Source organism: Malaclemys terrapin, chromosome 5 (assembly GCF_027887155.1).
Source record: "Malaclemys terrapin pileata isolate rMalTer1 chromosome 5, rMalTer1.hap1, whole genome shotgun sequence".
Lineage (NCBI taxonomy): Eukaryota > Metazoa > Chordata > Testudines > Emydidae > Malaclemys > Malaclemys terrapin.
Genome location: NC_071509.1, coordinates 74,585,713 through 74,612,941, shown reverse-complemented (window position 1 = coordinate 74,612,941; position 27,229 = coordinate 74,585,713). Strand labels below are relative to the sequence as shown.

The 27,229-nt window shown below is 45.8% G+C and overlaps 1 protein-coding gene across 2 annotated transcripts in view; it reads right to left on the bottom strand.

Annotated features, from left to right (window-relative positions):
- The window catches only part of SPOCK3 (SPARC (osteonectin), cwcv and kazal like domains proteoglycan 3), a 396,496-nt gene that overhangs the window by 36,387 nt on the left and 332,880 nt on the right, over positions 1–27,229 (bottom strand). For both annotated transcript variants that reach the window (XM_054030790.1, XM_054030791.1), the window contains exon 7: positions 1,155–1,274. In XM_054030790.1, the coding sequence (XP_053886765.1) occupies positions 1,155–1,274 (120 nt within the window). The remainder of the gene's footprint in view (positions 1–1,154; positions 1,275–27,229) is intronic.

The following is a 27,229-nucleotide window of genomic DNA, read 5'->3' as shown; positions in this document are numbered from 1 at the left end:
GACTATTACAGAGGTGTGACTAGAGGATTCCCACCTATTTTCCCATCTCAGCTGGGACCCCCAAGATCAACATTATTCTTAATGACATGAGGTGCCCTGGGAACAGGTACCTGTTCCTGAGTAAGCTTGGAGGGAAAAAGAGGTTACACAAGTCACCCTGCTTAGCTCAGCTGCTCCCTTCACCACCAGGCTGAACAAACAAAGGCAGAAAAAAACTCAACAGTTTAAAAATGCTTACAGTGAAGGGACCAAAGTAAACAGTAAGGAGTGGCCAAGTTCCATTCAACATATATATAGGAGAAATTCATAGAGAGTTTGCTCTTCATGTTAATGTAGGGTACAGATTTAATGCTTACAAAGTCTAATTTAACTCTGTGCCACAGTGGGACACCACTGTCAAGAGCTCTGCTGCATGCTGTAATTGCCATTTTAAACAAAGCCCTTAGATGATTATGTAAGTTGAAATGTTGATGTTTTCTAAAGCAAGAATTCTATTTAAATATTTAAGGTAGCTAAAACCAAAATGCCTCCCCTACTGTTTCCACTTCATTAGCACTCCTGACTCTTCCTCTTTTGAAGTGTATCCTTGAAAACTGCCTTCTTTTACATGCTTCTCTTTCATACGTTCTTCTATATCAGCATCCACTGTGACACCAACTAGAGGTGATGGGCTACATATAATTACAAGCTTGTACGCAGCAGAGCTTGCCAATGATAGGGTAAGTTGCTAAATGGCTCTCTCAGAACAGCAGTTACTCCTCCCTTTTTCCCTCCTTATAGGTCAACGAATTATCATGGTCTAGCAAAGTATTTCTGCCATATTACTAATAGCAATCAAACCTTGGGCTAAATAATAGCTTTGTGAATGACAGGTTTCTTATAACTCTCTCATCAGCCACTGTTTTGCAAAACAATATTTCTTTTGAGAAACTTGAGGTGAACGTTAGATGTCGATACAAAAGCACAGATCTACACCCTGAGAAGAAATAAGAAAATGAACTTTTCAAAGTCATAGATTACGGTTTCTATTCAGGTTGCTGTATAAAGCTTAGTTTTAAGATTCACTAGAATAATGGAAGTCTCATTAATGGAAAAACTAAAGTGTGGAAAAGTAGCAAAGAAAATATCAAATATCAAAAGAAGAAATATCTTACTACTTCTTTCAGGCCTTTGTACAATTCTAGTCTTCTTGTTTTGGATTCCACTTTCATGAAGTGCCTTGAACCAGTCTCTCAGTCTGTTTGCAACCTCCCTGAATTCCAGGTCACTGCACACTGAAATAAAAGATACAAAGTTCTTTATCATGCAGTAAAAAGAAACATAACTAAATGCAATCTTTCAAATTATGCTAAAAATTGAAAAATGAAACAAACAGAAAATGCAACATGTGGTCTATGGTTTCCTTTTCGCTAGTCATTTCCATGTTCAGTATTTAATTAGACATTCAAAATATGATTTTTTTTTTAGTATAAATAATTTTATAAAAATAACCTTCCAATATATCTGGCATGTATCCAGTTCTATTCATCCAGATGATACCCGAGTACTTTACAAACTATTATATATCCACACAGATCTACACAAAGGAATCACTCCATTCACCATGGAAATATATCCATTTCTGGGGAAGAGCATGCAGCTATTTAACAGCATTCACTTTAGGGCAGGGAGTGAGGAAGAACATCAAATCTAACAAACGGTAGGTGAGAACTGAGGGACGCAGGATAGCATAACATGGAAATAAACCCACTTACACTCTTGAGAAAAGTGTCATGGGATCCTAATTACCACAAGTGACTAAGACCTTGGCTTTAGCATGATATCCCAAAGAAGACACCTTCAATAGCCCAACATTCTCTAAAACACCAAGCTAGAGCAGTTTCATTTATACTGATTCAACAGGAAGAAATAGCTACTAAATAACCAGTCACCAGGCTCATTTCCCTGGAGATCTTCACCCAACCACAAACTAAGCCCAAACTTACTTACTTTTTAAGAGCTGATAAATTCACAATCCAAAGTGGTATAACTCCAGACCAAAGCAGAAATCATTTGTTGAAACATAAGCCCCCAGTTTTATTTGCATTTTGTATATTATGTTGCAATCCAAGAAAGTTGGTAGTAAAGTCTAATACACTTTTTATTTACATGAATGACAGGCTGGGTATTTTATTTTTGATTTTAGAGTAAAACTGAAGCATGTCAGTATGTCAGCGAAAAAGACAATCACTACAGGGGCAAGTATCTGTATATTTGCAACATGCGTCTGACGAAGTGGGTATTCACCCACGAAAGCTTATGCTCCAATACATCTGTTAGTCTTAAAGATGCCACAGGACTCTCTGTTGCTTTTTACAGATCCAGACTAACATGGCTACCCCTCTGATACTTGATATATTTGTTTATTCATCTTTGCTCATAACATAGCTCTTGAGACTTTAGTTTTTCTCATGAATGACTTTCATGTTGGATTTGTGCACATATTTGCATATATTATAAACAAACTGGAGCTTCTTATAAAATCATGTTTTGCTCCTTTCTTGTGTAACTTACACAAAATCAGAATTCCTCATCTCAATATGCAACAGGAAGCAATTTGATATGCAACAGGAAACAATTCTGGTATTGGCCTATTGGTGGGTAAGGTAAGCTCAAAATCAGCCAGACCTTTCTAGTAGGGTAAAAATGGGCTACTCAGCCAAGATTACACATAGATGAATTAAACACACAGGATATTTTAAATTAAGATCTGCTTTGGCCAAACCTCCAGCTGGTGACAGTTCAATACAAGTATTTAAACATGTATGTGGCAGACAATACAGATCCTTAATTTATGATGCACTGCTTGGAAATATTGAAATGAGCTTACTTTCCCCCACTGGCTGTATGGCAGGTATGTGCCATTTGAAAAAGAAATTGGGGGGAATGAATTTGAAACAAAGTGTTTTCATGGTGGATGATGGTGCCTGTCACTAGTTTTTGGGAAGGCAAGTGCTGATGTATCAAGGCTCTGACTCTGTTAAAGTTTGTTGGGTTTTAGATAATCTGGTCTCCTCCCATTCCTTTGGATAGCCCTGATGTTGCAATTTTTTACTAGTCTAGTACTTCCTTTCCCTTTTTTTTTTTAAACAAAATCTTATGTTAAAACGAGTGATAAAATCTTGGCACCAATAGCAAAGTGCACATAGCAATTCCATGGTGCTGTCAATCTCCAGAGATCCCCTGGGTACCCTTCATTCCAGAAAAGCAGCCCGGGTGAGCCTCTGTGTCTGATCAACTCCTACCTACAAGATGTACAGTCTATATCTTATTGAGTATAGATGGGAAAAGAAGGCAGCATCTCCTTGATGTCCTTGGCTCCCAGCTCCAAAATGGAACTAAAATTGAATACCCTGGGGTTGGTAGTGCACGGCTGCTGACTGAAAGTGTGCAGAAGTGAGAGGAGAATAAATATTTTGGATCTATAAATGTATAGATGGCTGTGAACACATCAGACTGGTCCTGTCCCATCCCAGCCTCATCTTTTACTCATGTTAGAATAGTTAATGCTAACAAATTTTGGAAGGGGTATTAAACTTTATGCTTCAAGGATTTAACCAATTTCTCATTGTTAGAGATCAGGATAAAACAATGTGGAGGGCAGATTATCCTACATTTGCCTACTGAGCGGTTCCTTACACCTTTCTCTGAAACATGTGGTACTGCCCATTTTGGGGGACAACATGACAAATCCTGTTTCTATGTCTCAACACACACACGCATTTTGAGGAGCATTATGGGGGGGTTGGGAGCAGGAAAAATAAATCCTGCTATGATCTTAAATTAGGGCCATTCTTATAATATAAATTACTGCAGTTTTCCAAACTTTGTTGTTCCATACTGAAACTTTAAATGATGATTTGGACCCAAAATAGAGAAAGAGAATGAAAAAATCATTTTTGTTACTAATTTTAATTAGTTGGATTATTGTAAAATGGGAATAGATCATCATCTTCAAAAATCAAGGCGATGCAAAACAACCTGATTACAAACTGTCATTTGCCTATTTTATGCCCCAAAGCTATAGTACTGGAGTCAGCTCTCAAGCACTGCAGGTAATTACATTTACTATATTACCAATTTAAATGCACTGTGTATATTTGGTTCATGACATTTCTAATATGTCAAGTAAAAGCAGATGTCTTTTATATGTGAAATTTACAAGAAAGATACAGCAGAACTTCACTAATAATTTAGATAGAAAAAACTGTGGTCTCCTCATTTCTCAGCAGAGAGAACTGTAACAAGATCTCATATTTCAATACTAAAACGTCAGCATTTTAAGTAAATACTGTAATCCGTACTTCAACTATTAGCATATAAGCATGTAATTTAAATAATAGAACTGGATGGAAAATCAACTTCTTTCCCATGAGAAATTTCAAGCAAAATATTTCGATTTTCCAGGGGATGTTTCAAAATTATTCAAAATGAACATTTTTGTTTTGTATTGACTTAAAGTGTCATTTCATTTTGTTTTTAGGAAATAACAAAAAATGTTTTTTCCTGTTGTCATTTTACAAGGCTCCCTCCCTCCTCTATTTTCTCTCCCTTTTTAAACTTTCCCATTGGGAAAGTTCAATTTCAATTTGCTCACTATTTTCCAAAAATATTTTGCAAGATTTTGCTATTCCTGACAATAAAGCAGTAGGAGAAAGCCAATTCACAAACAGTACACCTCTTCCCTGATATAATGTGGCCCGATATAACATGAATTCGGATATAACACGGTAAAGCAGTGCTCCGGAGGGGAGGGGCGGGGCTACGCCCTCTGGCGGATCAAAGCAAGTTCGATATAACACGGTTTCACCTATAACGCAGTAAGATTTTTTTGGCTCCCGAGGACTGCATTATATCAGGGTAGAAGTGTATATGGTATTATAAAGGTGTGGCACACAGGTGTGATAGTAAAACACTTATCTGAACATTCAGTTGTTTTGAGCAGTTCAGTATCACACAATTTAAAGAAAAGTATATAAAATCCATATGAATTTTGATTACTGAAAAAAAATGCCAATAATGTTTTGAGACAAACAATCCACCATTCACAAATTAAAACAGGAATAAGGAATTTAGTGGAACTTGACATCTTGCATACTGGAAAATTGACAGAGTAGCAAACAATTGTGTGGAAGTACATATTGAGGAACAGAATAGGTGAAGGAAAATAGTTGATTATAGCTGTAGAATACATATGTATGATTTCCCAGGCTTTAGAAGAACAGACTTGCTTGTGGGGGAAAACAGATTATACCTTGTTTTAGGAACATATAGTTTTTTCATATTTAAGAGTAATAAAGAAATATTTTTCTGTCTACATCCTTATACAACACCGTGAGATCTGAATATCTCTTTACATATGGACATAGGCAAATTTAAATTTCATACCACAAAGGAGTCTGGAATTCCATAGAGATACAGGTTACAAATGACTGAACAAAAATTAAAGATTCTTTGAGATCAAATGGTCACTCCGTCACTAATCTAATCACCACCAGAAACTAAGTCAGTGTAGGACCTGATTTGACTGACTCTAGTTTGCATTCTGACATAAGCTTAAAGTTTCTGACAAAAGATGACAAAGCTGAACAGTTACCCTGAAGCACCAGGCTTGACAATGAATTAGGTGCTGTTGCAGTAACTATTTACCCATTATGTCCTGCCAATTTATGTAGATAAACTTAGTTTCACTTTTTTTAAACCCATTTTTGCCAAAAACAATGTATTTTTTAATATATATTCCTTGGGTTAGATCACAGTTGGTGTAAATCAGCATAGGTCAATAGAGTTACACCAATTTACACCAGCTGAGGATCTAACTATGTGTGGGTACAATTCTTTGAACAAGAAACAATATCAAAAACAAACTGCAAAGATACTCTTTTGAGTAATGGCAAATATTGAAGTCAGGTAAAGAAAGTGGGATAAAATCCATTATAAAAATAGTTAGAGAGGTTAATTTACTCACTCAGGGTCTCACCGTCACATCGACAGAGGATCCGAGAGCCCAGGCTTCAGCCTTAGCCCAGATGTCTACACCGCAGATTTATAGCCACACAACCCGAGCATGCAAGCCGAAGTCAGCTGACATGGTCCAGATGTGGGTGTTGAGTTGCAGTGTAGATATACCCTGAGTGTAAGGGTATGTCTACACTACGAAATTAGGTCGATTTTATAGAAGTCGATTTTTAGAAATCGATTTTATAGTCAATTGCATATGTCCCCACTAAGCGCATTAAGTTGGAGGCATGCATCCTCACTACTGTGGCTAGCATCGACTTACAGAGCGGTGCACTGTGGGTACTTATCCCACAGTTCCCGCAGTCTCCGCTGCCCATTGGAATTCTGGGTTAAGCTCCCAATGCCTGATGGGACAAAAACATTGTTGCGGGTGGTTTTGGGTACATGTTGTCAGTCGCCACCCCTCCATGAAAGCAACGGCAGTTAATCGTTTTGCGCCTTTTTTCCTGGGTTACCCGTGCAGACACCATACCCCGGCAAGCATGGAGCCCGCTCAGCTCACCATCACTGTGGTGAGCATTGTAAACACCTTGTGCATTATCCTGGAGTATATGCAGAACTGGGCTAAGAGACACCAGCACGAGTAGGATTTTGAAGAGGACATGGACACAGACATTCCTGAAAGCACTGGCTGTGGCAATTGGGACATCATGGAGGCAGTGGGGCTGGTTGATACAGTGGAACACTGATTCTGGGCCAGGAAAACAAGCACAGACTGGTGGGACCGCATAATGTTGCAGGTATGGGATGATTCACAGTGGCTGCGAAACTTTTGCATGCGTAAGGCCACTTTCCTGGAACTCTGTGAGTTGCTTTTCCCCACCCTGAAACGCAGAAATACCAAAATGAGAGCTGCCTGACAGCTGAGAAGCTAGTGGCGATAGCCCTGTGGAAGCTTGCAACACCTGACTGCTACCAGTCAGTCAGGAATCAATTTGGAGTGGGCAAGTCTACTGTGGGGGCTGCTGTGATCCAAGTAGCCAATGCAATCATTGATGTTCTGTTATCAAGGGAAGTGACTCTGGGAAATGTGCAGGTCATACTGGATGGCTTTGCTGCAATGGGGTTCCCTAACTGTGGTGGGGCAATAGACAGAACGCATATCCCCATCCTGGCACAGGACCACCTTGCCAACCAGTATGTGAACCGCAAGGGGTACTTCTCAATGGTGCTGCAAGCACTGGTGGATCACAAGGAATGTTTCACCGACATCAACATGGGATGGCCGGGAAAGGTGCATGACACTCGCATATTTAGGAACTCTGGGCTGTTCGAGCAGCTGCAAGAAGGGACTTACTTCCCATACCAGAAAATTACTGTTGGGGATGTTGAAATGCCAACAGTTATCCTTGGGGACCCTGCCTACCCCTTGCACCCAGGGCTCCTGAAGCCTTACGTAGGCAGCTTGGACAGTAGTAAGGAGCAGTTCAACTATAGGCTGAGCAAGTGCAGAATGGTGGTAGAATGTGCCTTTGGACATTTAAAAGCTTGCTGGCACTGTTTGCTGACTAGGTCAGACCTCAGCACAACCAACATTCCCATTGTTATTGCTGCTTGCTGTGTGCTCCATAATATCTGTGAGAGTAAGGTGGAGACGTTTATGGTGGGGTGGGAGGTTGAGGCAAATCGCCCGGCATCCAATTTTGAGCAGCCAGACACCAGGGCAATTAGAAGAGCACAGCAAGGTGCACTGCACATCAGAGAGGCTTTGAAAACCTGTTTCATGACTGGCCAGGCTTCGGTGTGACAATTGTGTGTGTTTCTCCTTGATGCAAACCCACCCCCTTTGTTGATTTTAATTTCCTGTAAGCCAGCCACCCTCCCACCTTCGAAATGAAGTAACTATTGTTTTGAAACCATGCATTCTTTCTTTATTAATTAAAAGAAAATGAGATAACAGACAAGGTAGCCCAAGTGGAGTGGGGGAGGAGGGAAGGACAAGGCCACATTGTTTATTGTAGCCACACTAAAAATCAAATTGTTTGAATGACATCCATCTGTTGCTTGGGCCATCCTCTGGAGTGGAGTGGCTGGTGCCCAGAGCCTCCTTCCCCTCCCGCGTTCTTGGGCATCTGGGTGAGGTGGATATGGAACTTGGGGAAGAGGGCATGCGGTTATACAGTGGATGCAGCGGGGGTCTGTGCTCTTGTTGGCTTTCCTGCAGCTCCAACAGACGCTTCATCATGTCCGTTTGCTCCCCCAACAGACGCTTCATCATGTCCGTTTGCTCCCCCCATTAGCCTCAGTATTGCGTCCTGCCTCCGATCTTCGCGCTCAGTTAATTCTTTCCTGGCCTCTGCCTCTGAATGCCTTCATGCATTAAGCTGTGCCCTATCACTGTGGGAAGGCTGCATGAGCTCGGAAAACATGTCACAGCGAGTGTGTTTTTTTCGCCTTCTAATCTGCGATAACCTCAGGGATGGAGATGATAGGGGGAGTGTAGAAACATTTGCACCTGGGGGGTGATAAAAAGGGAGAGTAAAATTTAAGATGATACATTTCTGAGAACAAAAGGGAGACTCTTTCACAGTGAATCAAGCAATTCACAGCAGACAGCACATGTGCTTTAGGTACAAGGTCGCATTTTGCCTTTTATATTAAGCGCCTGCTGGTATGGTGACACATCACACATGGCTGGGCAACAGAATTCGGTTTCCAGGCAGCCATGGTAAGCCTTTTGGTATGCGGGGTTGGCTTCTTACGCCTTCATAAGATGTGGGAATGTTTTCAAACTGCAATGCCCTCCTTTCCCAGAGCAAGCAATGGGTTGGGTTTCACATTTAAAAGGAGGGGCTGCAGTTTTTGGGTGGATGTGCAGTACACACCTACCCCCACCCCACCGCATGGCTATTCTCTGGGATGATCCCTTCTCCCCTCCCCCTGCCATGTGGCTATTCTCCAGCATAATCGCTTCACCCCTCCCCCCGCCGCGTGGCTATTCTCTGGGATGATCCCTTTTAGCCAAGTGCAATCAGCCCAGCATGAACAGGGTCCTTTTACTGTTCCCTTACAAAAATTCCCCTATTTCAACCAGGTGACCATGAATGATATCACTTTACTGAGGTTAACACAGAAAGATATAGACCAAATGTTGCTTGAATGCGACCAAAACCCAGAACCATTCGCTGCCATGCTTTGTGCTGCAATGATTCCAGAATACTTGCTACTGGCTTGGTGTGGTAAAGCGTCCTACCGTGGATGACAAATAAGGCAGCCCTCCCCAGAAACCTTCTGAAAAGGCTTTCAGAGTACCTCCAGGAGAGCTTCATGGAGATGTCCCTGGAGGATTCCCGCTCCATCCCCAGACATGTGGACAGACTTTTCCAGTAGCTGTATTGGCCCCGAATGCATCCCAATTCTTCAGGGCAAATCAAACATTAAACACTATTGCTTTTAAACCCTGTACTGTAGTTACAAACGTGCACTCACCAGAGGTGCCTTCTCTGGCTTCAGGGTTGGGGATCCTGCCTTGGGAGGGTACTGGCTCCAGGGTGATGAAAAGGTCCTGGCTGCCGGAGAGAATGGATTCACCACTTGCCTGCTGCTCATTCTCCTCATCCACAAAATCCTCCTCTCTGTTGCATGAGACTCCCCCCTTGCCAGTGTCTACGGACAGTGGTGGGATAGTGGTTGGGTCCCCCCCCCTAAAATGCCATGCAGCTGATCATAGAAGCGGCATGTATGGGGCCCGGAGCAACCGTTTGCCTCCTTTCTCTTTTGGTAGGCTTGCCTGAGCTCCTTAACTTTCACACGGCACTGCTGTGTGTTCCTGTTGTAGCATCTGTCCAACATGCCCTGTGAGATTTTGGCAAATATATTTGCATTTCTTCTTTTTTATTGGAGTTCGGCCTGCACAGATGCTTCTCCCCATACAGCAATCAGATCCAGTGTCTCCCTTTCGGTCTATGCTGGAGCTCGTTTGCAATTCTGGGGGGACTGCATGGTCACCCGTGCTGCTGAGTTCACCACGCTGACCAAACAGGAAATGAAATTAAAAAGTTCCCAGGGCTTTTCCTGTGTACCCGGCTAGTGCATCGGAGTTCAAAGTGCTGTCCAGAGTGGTCACAATGGAGCACTCTGGGATAGCTCCCGGAGCACAATACCATCAATTTGTGTCCGCACTACCCCAAATTTGACCCAGCAAGGTCGATTTTAGTACTACTCCGCTCACTGGGGAGGAGTACAGAAGAGCCTTTTAGCTCGACGGGGTTGGTTATGTGGATGCAGTCATTTTAAAATCAACCTAACGCAGCTAAATTCTACCTAACCCTGTAGTGTAGACCAGGCCTAAGTTAGATTTCCATACACTATGTAAATTTAAAGGGATCTGATTTTAGCTTTGTGAATCTAAATACATAAGCATAAAAATTAAAGGTATCAAAGTAACTGATTGGAGAGTCTAATCTGAAGCAACATAAACTTTTTTCTAGTCTCTTCAGTGTGTAAGTTAAAAAAAACTTAGACTCCTTGTAGTCTTTTAGACAAACCTCTGAATCTGGCCTTCAAATCCTAGGTTTTTCCTTCCCTTGAGGACTGATCTGAGTGCCCTTGAATCTCCAAGAGTAGGTTATTCACAAGTGAAAGAGCTCTTCATTCTACATGGGATTTGTTGTGTGATCAGTTCTTTTATATGGTATTGTAATGGTGTTCCAGATGCTGTATGAAAGCTGGTCAAATTCATTTTAAAATTATTTGCAAACTATGTTTTTGGAGTAAACTTAAAAAAAAAACAGAAATCAAACCTTTTCCATAACTGGTGTTCTTTAGATGTGTTGCTCATGTCTATTCCACAGTAGGTGTGCGTGCTCGCCATGTGCACCGGTGTTGGAAGTTTTTCCCCTAGCAGTACCTGTAGGAGGGGAGCATCCCCTGCGATCCCTGGAAGGGCGCCTGCCTGGTGCAGTATAAGGGGAGCTGCGCGCTCCCCCCACCCTCAATTTCTTTTTGCCAGACAACTCCGGCAGCGGGGAAGGAGGGCGGGATGTGGAATAGACATGAGCAACACATCTAAAGAACACCAGTTATGGAAAAGGTAACTGTCTTTTCTTCGAGTGATTGCTCATGTGTATTCCACAGTATGCGATTCCAAGCTGTATCTGCTGGAGGTGGGTAGGAGTTCACAAGTTCTCGGGACAGAGTACCGCCCTGCCGAACCCAGCGTTATCCCTGGTTTGGGAGACTATCGCATAGTGCGAGGTGAACATGTGAACTGAAGGCCACCTGGCGGCCCTACAGATGTCCTGAATGGGGATATGGACCACAAAGGCAGCCGACGAGGCCTGCGCCCACGTCGAGTGTGCCCTAACAATGGGCAGCAGGGGAACATCCGCCAGTTCGTAACAGGAGCAGATGCACAAAGTGATCCAGATGGACAGCTGCTGAGTGGAAATGGGCTGGCCTCTCGCGCACTCAGCCGAGGCGACAAACAGCTGTGAGGACTTTCTGAACGGCTTGGTTCACTCGAGGTAGAAAGCCAGAGCCCGCCTCACATCGAGCCTGTGGAGGCAGCGTTCCTCATTAGTCGCATGAGGTTTGGGGCAAAGGACTAGTAGAAAAATGTCCTGACCCATGTGGTAGGTGGACACCACCTTCAGGAGGAACATGGGGTGTGGGCAGAGCTGGACCTTATCCTTATGAAACACAGTATATGGTGGCTCGGAGGTCAGGTCCCTGAGCTCCGAGACCTTCCTGGCCAACGTGATCGCAACCAGGAAGGCCAACTTCCATGAGAGGTGAGACCAGGAGCACGTGGCCAGCGGCTCGAATGGGGGCCCTGTAAGCCAAGCCAGCACCAAATTCCGGTCACACTGTGGGACCAGGGGCTTAGACTGCAGGTAAACCGGTCCAAACCCTTAAGGAACCGGCCGGTCATAGCATGCGAGAACACTGTGCATCTTTGTACCGGGGGGATGGAAAGCTGATATGGCTGCCAGATGCACTCTGACCAACGAGGGTGCCAGGCCCTGGGCCCTCAGGCGGAGGAGGTAATCAAGGATAAGCTGGATCAGGGGCGGCCGTTGGGGTTACACCTTGGTCCGTCACCCACCTAGCAAAATGAGACCACTTCGCCATGCAGGAGTGGCGAGTGGAGGGCTGTCTACTCTCAAGGAGGATTCACTGAACCAGAGCTGAACATGTTCTCTCCTCGCCACCTAGCCACTGAGCAGCCACACCGTGAGGTGGAGAGCTGCCAGGTTGGGGTGGAGGAGATGGCCCTGGTCCTGCGAGAGCAGATCCTGGCGGAGCAGCAACGGCCATAGCAGAACGCTGCCAGGCCCAAGAGGGTCCCGTACCCGTGTTGTCTGGGCCACGTCGGGGCAGTGAGGAGGACCTTGGCCTTGTCCGTCTTTATTTTCTCTAGGAACTTGCTGATCAGTGGGAACAGAAGGAAAGCCTATAGGAGGTGGCCTGACCAGGGCAGGATAAAGGCATCAGAGATAGCGCCCCTCCACAGGCCCCCCCGGAGCAGAACCAGGGGCATCGACGGTTGGGGTCGCGAATAGGTTCACCTGGGGAGTTCCCCACCTCCGGTAAAGCTGAAGGGTCACTTCCGGGTCTAGGGACCACTCATGCTGAGAGGAAAAGTCCCTGCTCAAGCGATCCATGCTCACGTTCTGGGAACCAGGTAGGTGAAAGGTTTTAGGTGGATGTTGTGGGCTATACAGAAGTCCTGCCTTGCCTGTTGATATAGAACATCGAGGCTGTGTTGTCCGTGAGAACTCTGACTACCTTGCCCTTCAGGTGCGAGCGGAAGGCCATACACGCCAGCCGCACTGCCCTGAGTTCCTTGACATTTATGTGAAGGGTCAGGTCCTGTGGAGACCACAGGCCTTAGGTCTGAAAATTCCTCACATGGGCTCCCAAGCCCAGGTCCGGTGCATTGGACACCAGCCCCACCGACGGGGCCCTGTCCCTGAAGGGGACCCCTCAGAACATGTTGCTTGGTGTGGACCAGCACCATAGGGAGGCAGCCACTGAGTTCGGCACGGTGAGGACCTTGTCCAACCTGTCCGTGGCTTGGGAGAACTGCGAGGCGAGCCAGAGTTGTAGGGGCCTCATCCTGAGCCTGGCCTGGCGGACCACATACGTGCACGTTGACATGTGACCTAGCAGCTGCAGGCAGGACCTGGCTGTCATCACCGGGAACCTTACGATCGAGTCGATGAGCCCTTTCAGGTCTCAAACCTGTCTGGTGGAAGAGTGGCTCTGGCTGACATTGCGTCCAGGAGTGCCCCAATAAACCCTATGTGTTGGACCGGGACTAACGTGGAATTGGCGTTGTTTACCCACAGGCCCAGGGCGTTGCATGTGCACAGGAGGAGTGCCATATGATCCCTCACCTGCGACCGGGAGGTGCCCTTGACTAGCCAATCGTCCAGATAGGGTAATATCTGGACTCCCCAGTGCCTGAGGTAGGCTGCTACTACTGATTTGCACTTTGTAAAGACCCTGAGGCAGTGGACAGACCAAACGGGAGGATTGGTAGTGAACTGGTAGTGATTCAGTCCCACCACAAAATGGAGAAAGCACCTGTGCCCTCAAATATGTGGATGTGGAAGTACGCGTCCTGTAGATCGAGGGCCATGTACCAATCCCCTGGATTCAGGGAGGGGATGATGGAGGCCAGGGAAACCATGTGAAACTTGAGTTTTACCAAGTACTGGTTCAGACCTCGCAGGTCCAGTATGGGTCTGAGCCCCACTTTGACCTTCGGGATAAGGAAATGCTGGGAGTAATACCCCTTGCCCAGGAAATCCTTGGGCACCGCCTCTCTCGCTCCTAGTTCCAGGAGCCTCCCGACCTCCTGCTTGAGCAGAGCCTCATGTGATGGGTCCCCCAAGAGGGACCGGGGCAGGGGGTGGTTGGGTGAGTAGGAGGTAAAATTGGAGGGTGTAACCTTGGGAGATGGTGTTGAGGACCCAACGGTCCGAGGTGAGCTGCGACCATTCCGGGAGGAACGCACACAATCGATTGGAAAAAGGGAGCTTTATTGGGGATGGATTCCTGCTGAAAACTGGCAGGGTACCCCCGAGTGTCTCATCAATACCACCTTTTACCCGCCTGCTTGCCCTTAGAGGACCCAGGCTGGGGGGCTGGCCGGTGTTGTCTTTGTGGGCGTTTCTTATAGTCCCATTGCTTCTTGTGGGCAGCCTCGTATTTTGGGAGGGCGATCTAGGCAGGAGCCTGCTGTGGCTTAAACTTGGGTTTTGTCGGAACAGGGACATAGAGGCCCAAGGTCTGGAGGATCATGCGGGAGTCTTTCATGCCGTGCAGCCTTGTGTCCATTTCCTCCGCAAACAGCGCCTTCCTGTCAAAAGAGAGATCCTGCATCAACGACTGCGCTTCACTGGATAGCCCAGAGAGCAGAAGCCAGGACACCCATCTCATGGACACCGCCGAGGCCATGGACCGTGCAGCTGTGTCTGTTGCATTCGAAGTGGTCTGCAGAGAAGCCCTTGCAGCGGCTGCCTCTTCCTCCACGAGCGCCTTAAACTCCTCTCTATTGCGCTCCCGGAGGGAGTCCTCAAACTTGGGGAGGGATCCCCAGAGATTAAACTCGTAGTGACCTAGGAGAGCCTGATGGTTTGCTACTCTCAGCTGGAAGCTTGAAGACGAATACATTTTTCTCCAGAAAGCATACAGCCTCTGAAAGTCTTTGTTCTTTGGGGTCGGGGCTGGCTGCCCCTGTCGCTCCCTGTGGTTGACCGACTTGACCACCAAGGACTTGGGCACTGGGTAGGTATACAGATACTCATGCCCCTTAGTGGGTATGAAGTACTTGCGCTCTGCCTTTTTAGAGATGGGAGCAAACGAGGCTGGTGTTTGCCACAGGGCATTTGAAATTTTCACCACCCCTTCATGGAGCGGCAAGGCCACCCTGCTCGGTGCCGAGGGGGACAGCACATTGAACAGGGAGTCTCAGGGCCCTTCCATTTCCTCAGCCTGGACATGGAGGCTTACTGCCACCCTTTTTATTAAGTCCTGATGGACCCGGTAGTCCTCCTGTGGGACGGAGGGGGGCGGGAACGCAATCAGCTCCTCAGGACAGGGCGAGGAGGCCGGTGCGGTGCTTTGGGTGTCGTCTGGCACCAGAGGATCCACCACCTGGTCGGACTCTGGGCACAACCCTGAGGAAGCGGGCCCATCGACCCTTTTCTTGGCAGCCTAGGGATGGAGGCCGATGATGCTTCTGATGCTCTGGCCACCAAGCAACCCCCACCGGGGGCTGCGCCGGAGGCCAAGGTGCCCACTGGGCTGGCCACGACGCACGGTGCCATTGCACTTGCTGAGGCACCGGCGGGTCCGGCTGATCGGGCTCGCTAGCCTGGCCTGTAGATGGACAACTGTGAGCGGAGGATGGACTGGCGTATAATACGCTGTTTAATAGTATAATACGCTGCTGCCTCCGAACCGGGAGTGGCGGTGGTGCCGGGATCTATGTCAACCACGGGAACGTGACCTCAGAGTAGGAGAACAGCACCGTTGGTAGTGGCTGCTCTGCGAGTGATCTCGACAGGTGGACCCGCGACGGCGAGGAGCCAGTGATCGATGCCTGGAGCTACGGTGCCTTGGCGGAGACTGGGAGCAGGATTCCGAGCAGGAACGGCATCGACGGTCATGCAGCGACCGACTGCGGTACCGCCTTCAAGACGAGGACCGTTGGCGACGTCCGCCACGGTCCATCTGTGTTCGCTCCGTGAAGATAAGCGGTGCCAGGAGTCCCAATTGGATGGCACCCATCCAGACAGTCTGGCCAGCGTTGAGGGCGATCCACATGGACTGAGCCCTGAATGGTCACTGGGCGGTGAGCGGTGTCGGGAACGTTCCCTCGACCAAGACCGGTACCCGGGCTGGCGGTGACTGCAGCGGTCCCAGTGGCGGCTTGCCTCTGTCGTGTGGGGCTGACATCAGCGGCGCTCCCAGCCCTGGGATGGACATGATGTCCTTAGCCGCCTGGAGGGCTTTGGCATTCGGACATCCGGAGAAGCCTGCTCCGAAGGGGCCGGGCTACTCTGCTCCATGTGAGTTGGATGCCTAGGGCTCGATGGGGACCAAGGACTACCCAAGATGGGTCTAGTCTCTGTCCCAGACTTCCCTCGGTGCCGTTGCAAAGAGGGAGTCTTTCCGGTCTTCTTGGCCTGCCCCGTGGAAGGGGATCGGTGCCAACTAATTGAAGGTACCGGAGGGTCTCCATGCACCAACGTCGCGGTGCCGGGTACCGGATCGGAGCAGGGTGCAGGGGTCGGGACCAGTTCCGACCCCATCAGGATGGCCCGGAGTCTAATGTCTCTTTCTTTTTTCATCCAGGGCTTGAATGACTTGCAAATCTTACACCTTTCGCTGATATGGGTTTCTCCCAAACAGCGCAGACAGTCTGTGTGCAGGTCACTCCTTGGCATAGAACGCCTACAGGAGCCACACGACTTAAATCCCGGGGCACGGGGCATGCCCCGGCCCAGGCTCACTAACTAACTAAACTTCACTGGAAACTAAACTGACTACAGGTACTACTGAATGAAGAGTTCTGGGGACAAGCTGCAGTAAGGCTGGAGCTGAGGAGTTCCGACGCACCTTCACTGGTGGCAAGAAGGAACTGAGGGTGCGGGGAGCGCGCAGCTCCCCTTATACCGCGCCAGGCAGATGCCACTCCAGCGGTCACTCCCCCCCTACAGGTACTGCTAGGGGAAAAACTTCCAACACTGGTGCACGTGGCGAGCACGCACACCTACTGTGGAATACACATGAGCAATCACTCGAAGAAGAAAAAAAACTTACAAAACTATTTTTAAAATGGGATAAGTATTTTTTCAATTTTCCCTCATTCAAACACAGATGAACACATTTTGCTTAAACTTTCCAAAAATACCCACATTTAGTCTATAACCCAAAAAGTGAGTTTGAGATAGTCATAAGTGACCAAAATGAAAACAACTAGGTAATCTTAAATATAGATGTTACCATCACTCCCACTAAAACTATTTCTAGCAAAATTAGACTGCAGAAGAAAACCCTAACTGAAACTTCTTAAAGTAAAACCTCAAAGTCACAAACATACCTCCTGACCCATTGGAAGTTTCTAAATATTTTGAATTTGTTTCCTTGGTGTTGGTTTTTCTCTGTCTTTCTCCAATACATCATCTGATACAGCTCTGCCCGTGTGCCAGAATGTTAGCAGATATCACAAGCACCCATTCCCTCATAGAACACAAATGTTTGCTAAGCAATGGATAAAGCTGTATATTGTGGCTGGGCCAGTTTAATGTTTTTGAGGTGTGTGCTATAGGTATATGCTTGATCAAGGGTGTGCAATATGCTGAGTAATCTTACTAACATGTCTCTGTATTCTGGAATCTGTTTAGGTACTTCTCTTACAAATGAGACATGCTACTGAAATTATATCATCGGTCTGTGTCGATTTAAAATAGGTCTAGATGAGGTAATTCAGATCTATTCAGACTATTATTTCACCTGATAGAGTGGCAAATGAATCTTTAATGGCAAAAGACAGACAGTAAAGGTTGTAGAAGGTTAGACAGTAATCAAAAAATGCATATTATATCAGATGAATCCATTCAGGAACCTGCCAAGAAGTGCTTCTGCTCTTGTCTAATACCAAATGCAAGGCATTTCTGCTATTACAATCAATTCTAGTAGCCATTAAGAGAATTAGTGTGGGGTGAAATAAAGTCATCAGCTCAAAGGTTACTTTATTCTCCTATCATCTGAAGTAATGAAAACTGACTGGTTTTACAAAACCAACATATATAGCTATGGAAATGAAGGAATTTGAAACTCGTAAGTACATGTTCTAGAAATATCTTTATAATAAATATTATATAAATGTTAAGAGAAACCAACTGTTCAATTTGTTTTCACATACAAAAAATGGTAGAATTTGTGTTGACATTTGAATATAATTTACTGATTGGAAGCAGAGTATCTGAACATGCTAATCAGTGTATATTCCTCCACTGTTTTTTCAAATCTGGAGCTAATGCTAATTGAGAGAGAAGTAAAAATAGTGATACTGAAAATTATAAAGAGAAATAGAACATATATTTCTGAAACAGTGTGATGGATTAAGTTTCCTTGCATATTTAAAACAAACAGTCTCTTCTTTCCGGAGTAATATACAGTAAATCATTTATATAATATATGCTACATGAACAAAATATAAATTTACTATACTGAAGTATATGAACTTTGAAAATATAATAGTTTTATATAGTAATTTTTATGAATGAGGTCTTCCAACTCCAAAAAATCCAAAGGAAGTGAATACCATAAAGTAGCCTAATTGGGTAGGAAAATAAGGTTTCAATTTTTGTACTCTGTACTAGCTCACAAAGCTGAATCTGTTCTTCAAGGGAAAGGACAACCTAGCTCAGGAGGCTGAGGTCGGCTCTCTGCTGTTTTCAAAAATTAATACTGGACACTTAACTTCCATCAGGACATTCAAAGAGAAGAGCACAAGAGGCTTCAGTTGAGTCTCTACTTCAAAGGCCAGAACCTCTGACAGTTGTGAGGAAAACCAGAAGGGACAAACCTCAAAAAACTATTGAAGTCCATTTTAATTAGATATGTAAAATGACAATTTCCCTATATACAGAACAGAAGACAACAGAAGATTGGTAATATAAATAATAATATATAAGCACTGTGCCCTTAAATCGGGAAGTACCCCTCCATAGAGCATTATCCTAAAATCCAGTACTGTGATGCCAGAAATATATGGAGTCATCTCGGTACATCAGAGTGACTCACTCTCTTACTATATGACAAACTATTCTTAAAGGGTAGGAAGTCGGTCACATGGAGACTAAAACCTGTGCCGCTGCTCCTGCTTTTAAACACAGTACTTTTGATGGCCAACATTTGGAATGTAATATAGTGCAGCACCCAGGCAGTATCACTATTATTTAAGGCTACGATCCTGAAAAGACATGGGCATGTGTTTAATTTCAAGCAGACGAATGATCCCACTGAAATTAAGCATGTGCATAAGTATTACCATTGGTAAATTTGGTAAACATTTAATTCACCATACATACACAAACTGAGGGAAAATATTTCCATCAATAACAATCAAAATTTACAGATAGGCAAAGAAAGAAAAATGCTGTTTAAGAATTTATGAGAGTTAAAATCCAGTGATTCAGACTTCTGAATTAGATTTGTTACAAATAGACTAGTGAATGATGAGTAAAGTGGTATGATTTTTTGATTTAAGGCTATTTATTCTGTATATTTTGGCATGTGATGTTGACCATTTATAAAGCTTTAACATTTGAATCTCAATGTCTATTGTCATTAAATAATTGCCTGACCCTCCCATTATTTCCCACAACTGTGAAAATTTAAATGGATAAAAATGGGGGGATGGGGGGAGGGAGGCTTAAAATCCACAATTTTATACAACTGTGAAAACTTAAATTGTTAAAAATTTTAAACTTGCTTAAAAATAAACATCGATGTTATCCATAAAAAATATTTTAAAAATCAAAATCAGATTCTGACAAGCCTAAGTATATAGGATATGAGCTGGAAACCTACTACACATTTGTCTTTGGTTAGAAGTTAAAGTAATATTTAAGTGTGTTGTTAACAGACATTTCCCCTTAAATTAAACAATGGATAAATTACTTCTGCATTACAAAGAATCATTTCTATTTTTGTATTATGTCTGTTGTAAATTAGGAGAATAGTATTTTCACACAATGAACATGTCAGCAAATGACAATAAATTTGGCAGAAGTACAAAAAACTTTTACACTTGAAAATGAAAATTAAAGACAATTATTTTAGTAATTTTGTTCATAGCCATATTTGTTTAATTAGAGTAAAAAGGCTGCAAATTGGAAAAGTTCACACTTATAATATTACTACTGTATTTTTTAATCCCACTAAACATGTTGGCCATCTGTTACCTTTAAAGCCTACTGTTTCTGGAGGATACCTTAAAATTAACAGATAAAAGCATTTTGATTTCCTCACTATTTAACTAAACATAATGGATTTTCTACTCCAGTTATTCTGTGTTATGAGATAATTAATATAAATACTGCAGATATCATATCAGGGAACTACAGCTGCTTGTTCTTACTGCCTCAAATTAATGTTCCGTACAGACATTCTGCTCTTGATTAACGTATTATAACATTTAAAATGATTTAAATTAAATTACATATTCATTAAAATAAATCTGATCTTATTGTGTCCACACAATTGTTAAGACCACTCAGAGTCAAATATCTGGACTAAGGCTGAGTACAACTTTCACTAGAATAAACTGTAATGCACAGTAGAGATTCATAACATGCAGAATTTATATGCCAAGATATTCTATGCAACTAAAATGTGAAAGTGTGCTACCTTGTAATGCCTGTCTTATTTAAAAAAAATACAGTGTTCATTTCCTAATTTATTATCTGAAAGATGAAATACTGTAGTGTATACACTGTCTTTTATTGCTGAAAGTTTCATTCTTGTCTCTCTTATCATTCCCTATCCCAACCAAAGGCGCAGGGCTGGCTCCAGGCACCAGCCCTCCAAGCTGGTGCTTGCGGCGGCACCTGGAGGGGAGCGGCGCGGTGCTCCGGCCTAAGAGCGGGGCTGCGACTGGGCTCGCTGCCCTCCCCCCGGCGCTGCCTCTGGCCGCCGGGGAGAGCAGAGCCCCGGCCGGGCTCGCCACCCTCCTCCCGGCGCAGCCTCTGGCCACCGGGGAGAACGGAGCCCCAGCCAGGCTCGCCACCCTCCCCCCGGCGCAGCCTCTGGCCGCCGCGGAGAGCGGAGCCCCGGCGGGGCTCGCCGCCCTCCCTCCGGCGCTCTGGCTGCCGGGGCTCCGCTCTCCCTGGGGGGGGAGGAGGGCGCACGCGGTGGGAGGCTTTTTTGCCTGGGGCGGCAAAAAAGCCAGAGCCGGCCCTGCAAAGGCGGCTTCAGACATACCGAGGTGCATATCAACAAGTTCACGGAAACCAGCTTTTCCCACAACAAACCTACTTTTCTTCCCTAAAGTTTATTTTTTAGCAATATTACTCCTCAACATGTAAGTGCTAGTGACTTTTCTAGGAATATGGGTCTACATTAGGCCTAAGCAGACAATGGATTTAAACTGAGTTTGGATTTTTAGCATGAGTGGTAGGCCCGAAATATGTAAAAGGATGAGATCATGAGAAAAATAAGTTACTTGTGTGATAGTTGTAGTGACCCTTAAAATACCAGTTTTAAGATTTGAGTGGATGTCATAGAAATAAAGAAAACATAGTTAATTGGGCACCAGGTGCAGTAAATAATTGGTTAGAAATGCTTAGTCTGATAGCTAGGAAAAAAACCATACTAAAATAAGATAAGAAGGCAACCTTCTTGAATTGTGAATGAATCTTGACAATCTTGTCTCAACAGAGCCGAGGATAGGATTCAGCCCTAAAATTCCCTCATCTAGCTTTAGTGAAGGTCGGATAACTGGCAATGACATCACCTGTTTGTCACAGTGTAGAAAAAAAATAAATACAGGTTTTCTAGGTTCTTTGTCAGTGGTTTTCCTTACCCCTCTGGAAAATGCCATGATGGCAAGGTGCTTCCAGGGCCTGATTCTGTTGTGAATAGTTTGTCCAGTACTTAAAACTAAATTGCTCTTAGGTGTAGAATATAGGAGTACATACTTGTGTTTGAACACTGCGTGTAATTATCATCAACTGGCCTTTGAATTAATAAAGGAATGCTTGTGTGGAAATTGAGTCGTGATAAACCTTAAACTTCTTAGGAAAACAATTTCCAGCAAACCTCCACTAAGACTGATGGTAATGCCACTATATTGATTACAAAATAAAAATATAAAATACATTTTGAAATTTCAAATATATTATAAATTATTACCACCTAGTCTTTTGCTCATAATACCATTATGTTAAAAGACATAGCCTCTCCCCCGCAAGATGCATGCCATGTTTAATTATGGTTTTATCCAACATGGTTTTGTTGTTGCAATTCTTGCATTCTTGTTCCTGTACAGCCAGTTTTTGTTACCATTTCTCATCATGTTGCACCAATTTACAATATCAATTTTGGGGGAGGGAAATGTCTTAAAATTCTGTAAAGTTGCATACATGTTATTGGAGTTGTAGAGATAATAAATAACAACAAAGTCGACAGCAGGAGACCTCTGCTGCAGTGTCTTTCACTTGTTCTTTTCATTCGAAAATATTTTTACCACCACCAAGCCAAACCACTAAGCTTTCACAAAATATATGATTTAAAAACACAGAGTTTGTGCGATAAGGCTGTGTCTTTAATGTTCCCCAAGATTCATAATTTAAAATATATTTTTAACATAGAAGGCACTTAATATTTCAAAACTGAAACTTTTTGAAAGCAGCTTGCATACTTCCCATGTATTGATTCCTGTGCACCTATTATAAACTGGTTTACTAGTATTTAAAATCAGTGCGCTCTGGAGTTCATATTGCAGCATATTTCTTCACATATTTAATTTCTTGAAATTTTTCAAAAGTTAGTGAAGGAAAGTAATATTTATGTGAAGTATATTGGGTTCTGTTTAAAGAAAAAACAGTTACCTACCTTTTGGTAATTGTTGTTCTTCGAGATGTTTTGCTCATGTGCAGTCCATTTTAGGCATATGCACGCCCACGTGCATAGTTGTCGGAGATTTCTGCCTTAGCGGTATCTGTAGGGCTGGCTGTGGCATTCCCTGGAGCGGTACTCCCATGCATCAGTATATCACGTGCCACTGGCCCTGCGCCCTCTCTGTTCCTTCTTGCTGGCGTCTCCGACAGAGGGTTAGGAGGGCGGGAAATGGAATGGACACAAGCAACACATTTCGAGGAACAACAGTTACCAAAAGGTAGGTAACTTCTTTTTTCTTTGAGTGCTTGCTCATGTTGATTCCACTATAGATGACTCACAAGCAGTATCCAGGGAGGTGGGCTCGGAGTTCACAGCATAGCGGCTTGCAGCACTGCAGCCAGCATCATCCCGGGCCTGCTGGGTCAGTGCATAGTGGGTCGTAAAAGTGTGGACAGATGACCAGGTGGCTGTTCTACAGATGTCCTGGATAGGCACATGGGCCAGAAAGGCTGCCAAAGAGGCCTGCACCCTGGTAGAGGTGGCAGTGACAATAGCCAGGGGTGGCACCTTCGCTTGGTTGTAGCTGAAGTGAATGCACGCAGTAATCCAAGACGAAATTCTTTGCATAGATACAGGGAAACCTTTCATTCTGTCGGCCACAGCAATGAATAATTGCGTTGATTTACAGAACGACTGCACTACTCCGCCGAAAGAAGATCAGTAGGTAAATGTCCTGGCTCGAATGAAACTGAGAAACCTCAGGAAGAAAAGCCAAGTGCGGCCTTAGTTGGACCTTATTTTTGTAGAAGACTGTGTATGGTGGCTCTGACGTGAGCGCCTGAATCTCGGATACCCAGCGGGCCAACGTGACCACGACCAGGAACACGAGCTTCCAGGATTGCAGAAGGAGGAAATAGGAAGCCAGCAGCTTGAAGGGAGGACCCGCGAGCTGTGACAGCACCAGATTCAAGTCCCACAGAGTGATGGGGTCCCTGACATGTGGGAAAAGGAACCTGGCCATGATATCCTGAGCAAAAAACAACCTGCTCTCGAATGGCGGGTGGAAGGCTGAAATGACTACTAGATGGACCTTGATCGAGGAGAGGGATAAGCCCTGTAGCTTGAGGTGAAGGAGGTAGTCCAGAGTAAACTGCAGCGAAGACTGTTCAGAACGAACACCTTTGTCTGCAATCCAACAGGTGAACCATTTCCAGTTGGCCAGGTAGGTCACTCTGGTGGAGGACTTCCTACTCCCCAGCAGAATGCAATTAACCTCAGCTAAGCACTGCTGCTCCTGCGCACTAAGCCACACAGCAGTCAAGCCATCAGATGTAATGCCACTAGGTTGGGGTGCCGAAGACTGCTGTGGCTCTGGGACAACAGGTCTGAATGGAGCGGTAGCTGGAATGGGGTCACCACTGAGAGGTCCATCAGAATGCTGAACCAGTGTTGGCGCAGCCATGCTGGTGCTATGAGGAGGACCCTCGCCCTGTCCTGTTTGATTTTCATGAGGACCCCGTGTAGCAATGGCACTGGAGGGAAGATGTACATTAGAGCCCCCTACCACAGGAGCAGAAGGCATCTGACAGGGATCCTCTGTCCATGCCCCCAATTGAGCAGAAGATGTGGCATCTCCTCTTCTGCTGGGAAGCGAATAGGTTCACCTGGGGAGCTCCCTACCTACGGAAGATGGAACTGGCCACCTCCGGATGAAAGGACCACTTGTAGCAAGATGAGAATATCCTGCTGAGGTGATCTGTCAAAGCGTTCTTGGTCCCTGGAAGGTGCTGCAGACAGAAGTCCCAGAACCAGAGGGCTGCTCCGCCCTGCCTGTTGATATAGAAGACTGTAGCCATGTTGTCCATCAGGACCTGGACTACCCTGCTGTGTATGTAAGGTAGAAAGGCTGGTCAGGCTTGTCAGCTCCCTGACATTGATATGCATGGAACGATCGTGACTGGACCAATGACCTTGCGTGTTGAGAGCACCCAGGTGGCTCCCCAGACCAGGTCTGAGGCATCAGTGAACAGGATCAGGTTAGGGCCATGAAGGGAACTCCTTCCAACACTGACATGGGATCCTGTCACCAGAAGAGGGAAGACAGAATGCTGTCTGGGATCCTGACCACCCAGTTCATGCTGTACTGGTTGGGGACATAGAACGACGACAGCCATACCTGAAGAGGTCTGAGGTGGAGCCGTGCGTGCCCAACTACGTATGTACATGCTGTCATGTGGCCCAACAGCCTCAGGCACGTGTAGGCACTGGTGAGTGGGTAGGCCGCAGGCCAGTGATGAGGTCCACTGTGGCCTGGAACCGAGTCTCAGGGAAGAAGGCCCTGGCCTGAGTGGATCACTCTGATGAATTCCATGCATTGTACTGGTGTCAAGGTTGACTTTTTCTCATTTATTATCAACCCAAGATTACAACAGGTGGAACATACCAGGTCGAGATGATACCACACCTGATCCAGAAACCGGCCTCTTATCAACCAGTTGTCAATGTACGGATACATTTGGACTCCCTGACATCTCAAGTAAGTGGCCACTGGTGCTATACACTTTGTGAATACCCTCGGGCCAAGGAGAGATCAAAGGGCATTGCTGTGACCTGGAAATGGCACCAGCCCAATATGAAGCGGAGGAAGCGCCAGTGCCCTGAGAAGATGGAAATATGGATGTATGCATCCTCTACATCGAGAATGGCATACCAGTCTCCCTGATCCAGGGAGGGGATGATGGAGGCCAGGGAGACCATGTGAAACTTCAACTTCTTGAGAGACTTGTTGAGGCGATGCAGTTCTAGGATGGATCTGAGCCCCCCTTTTGCCTTTGGAATTACTAGTAGCCAGAGTAGAATCCTTTTCTTTCCATGTTCTGAGGAACCTTTTCCAGTGCCCCCAGGTGCAGGAGGTTTTCAACACCCTGAACGAGGAGTTGCTTGGGAGAAGGGTCCCTGAAGAGGGATGGGGAAGGGGGGTGGGAGGGGTGGTCAGATATAAACGGCAGGGTTTAGCTTGAAGAAGCTGTATCTAATACCCAGGGGCCCGAGGTGACACAGGACCAGGCCAACCAGAAGGGGTGGAGGTGGTTGAGGAAAGGGAGGGTTGGATCCAAAACATTGTCTGGGAGAGGGTGTTCGGCATCTAGGTGACCTATGGCTAGACAATCGTCAGTACCGGCAGTACGGGGAACAGCACCACAAGTTCGGAGACCCTTGCCTAGTAGGTGGAGATCTCGATGGAGATCAAAGTCTTCTGGCCAGTGAGCTAGGATGCAGTGCCGGGTTCCGAGGTCGCAGTGACATGGACTTGTGCCTGCAATCCGGTGACCTGGGGTGTTCCGCCAGTCTATGCTACAGCACCCCCATGGATTTCCCCTTTGGTGCTGAGAGTGGAGCCGTATTGGTCACCTGGCATGGCACCTGCAGAGCTGGTCAGCCTTGCTTCTTAGCTGCTCTGACCACTTCGGACACTGAAAGCCCCATCACTAGCTGAGAGCCCCTACCACTGCTCAAGGTGGGGGGCGGTCCCTGACGGGGCTGGTGGTCCAACCTCTGCAGAAGCCCTGTAGCGGGTGCATGGCCTGACTCAGGTCCTTTGCACAAGGCCACTCTGTCTTTCAGTGCCAAAGGGCTTCTTTTCTTCAGCTTCTTCTTCAGCGCCAGTGAAACGGAATGGTGTCGGACTCGGCCCAGCACCGGCAGTGCACTGTGCACCGACTCTGAAGTGCTGGGTGTGGGTGCTGCAGTGGAAGGTTCCGATGGTGGATGAACAGCAGCCTTCATCAGTGACGCCCTCAAGTGGATATCCCGGTCTTTCTGGGTCTGTGAGCAAAAGTTCTTACAGATGCGGCATCTGTTTTTGCAATGGCCTTCTCCCAGACACTTAAGACAGCTATCGTGCGGATCATTGATTGGCATCAGCCTGCTGCAGGACACACATGGCTTGAAGCTGGAGGAGCAGGGCATGCCCTGTTTGGGGCTAAGTCCCAACTGGGACTCTATTGACTAACACTATCAACTAGTGTTGGGGTTGTTTGATCAGACAGTCTGGGGAATGGACATCCTCTGGGTCCTGGCTGGGGGATGGACATCCTCTGGGTCCTGGTTGGGGGATGTGAGTGTGCTCTTGCACCAAGGCCCCATCCCTTTCCTCTCCCCCTGCCCAGGATGCATGTGGGATCATGCATGGGCAGGGACTGGGGAAAGTTGAGGGGAGCTCCATTTCCTCTGGCTGCCCTTAGGCCAATTTAAGGGAGAAAGAGCTAGTTAGCTCCTGCAGACGCCTCTCTCCATGTGTTTAAGCACATATTTCTTCTTCTAGAGGTGGGGTAGTTGTCAGAGCTGGGTTTCCAGGCTTACTGTGGGTCTAACGTGATAGCTTGATGGGGTCTGGAGGGAATTTTCTCCTCTGGGCTAGATTGGCATGGTGCTGGTGGGATTTTTTTATTTTTTCCCCTCTGCAGCTATTCTGGAGGCCTGGTAGATGGGGATATATAAAGGATAAGGGATAATACTCTTTAAAACAAAAGTGAATGTTCAGTGCCAGTAAGAGGACTCAAGGGCTAACTCCTCGTGTAATGCT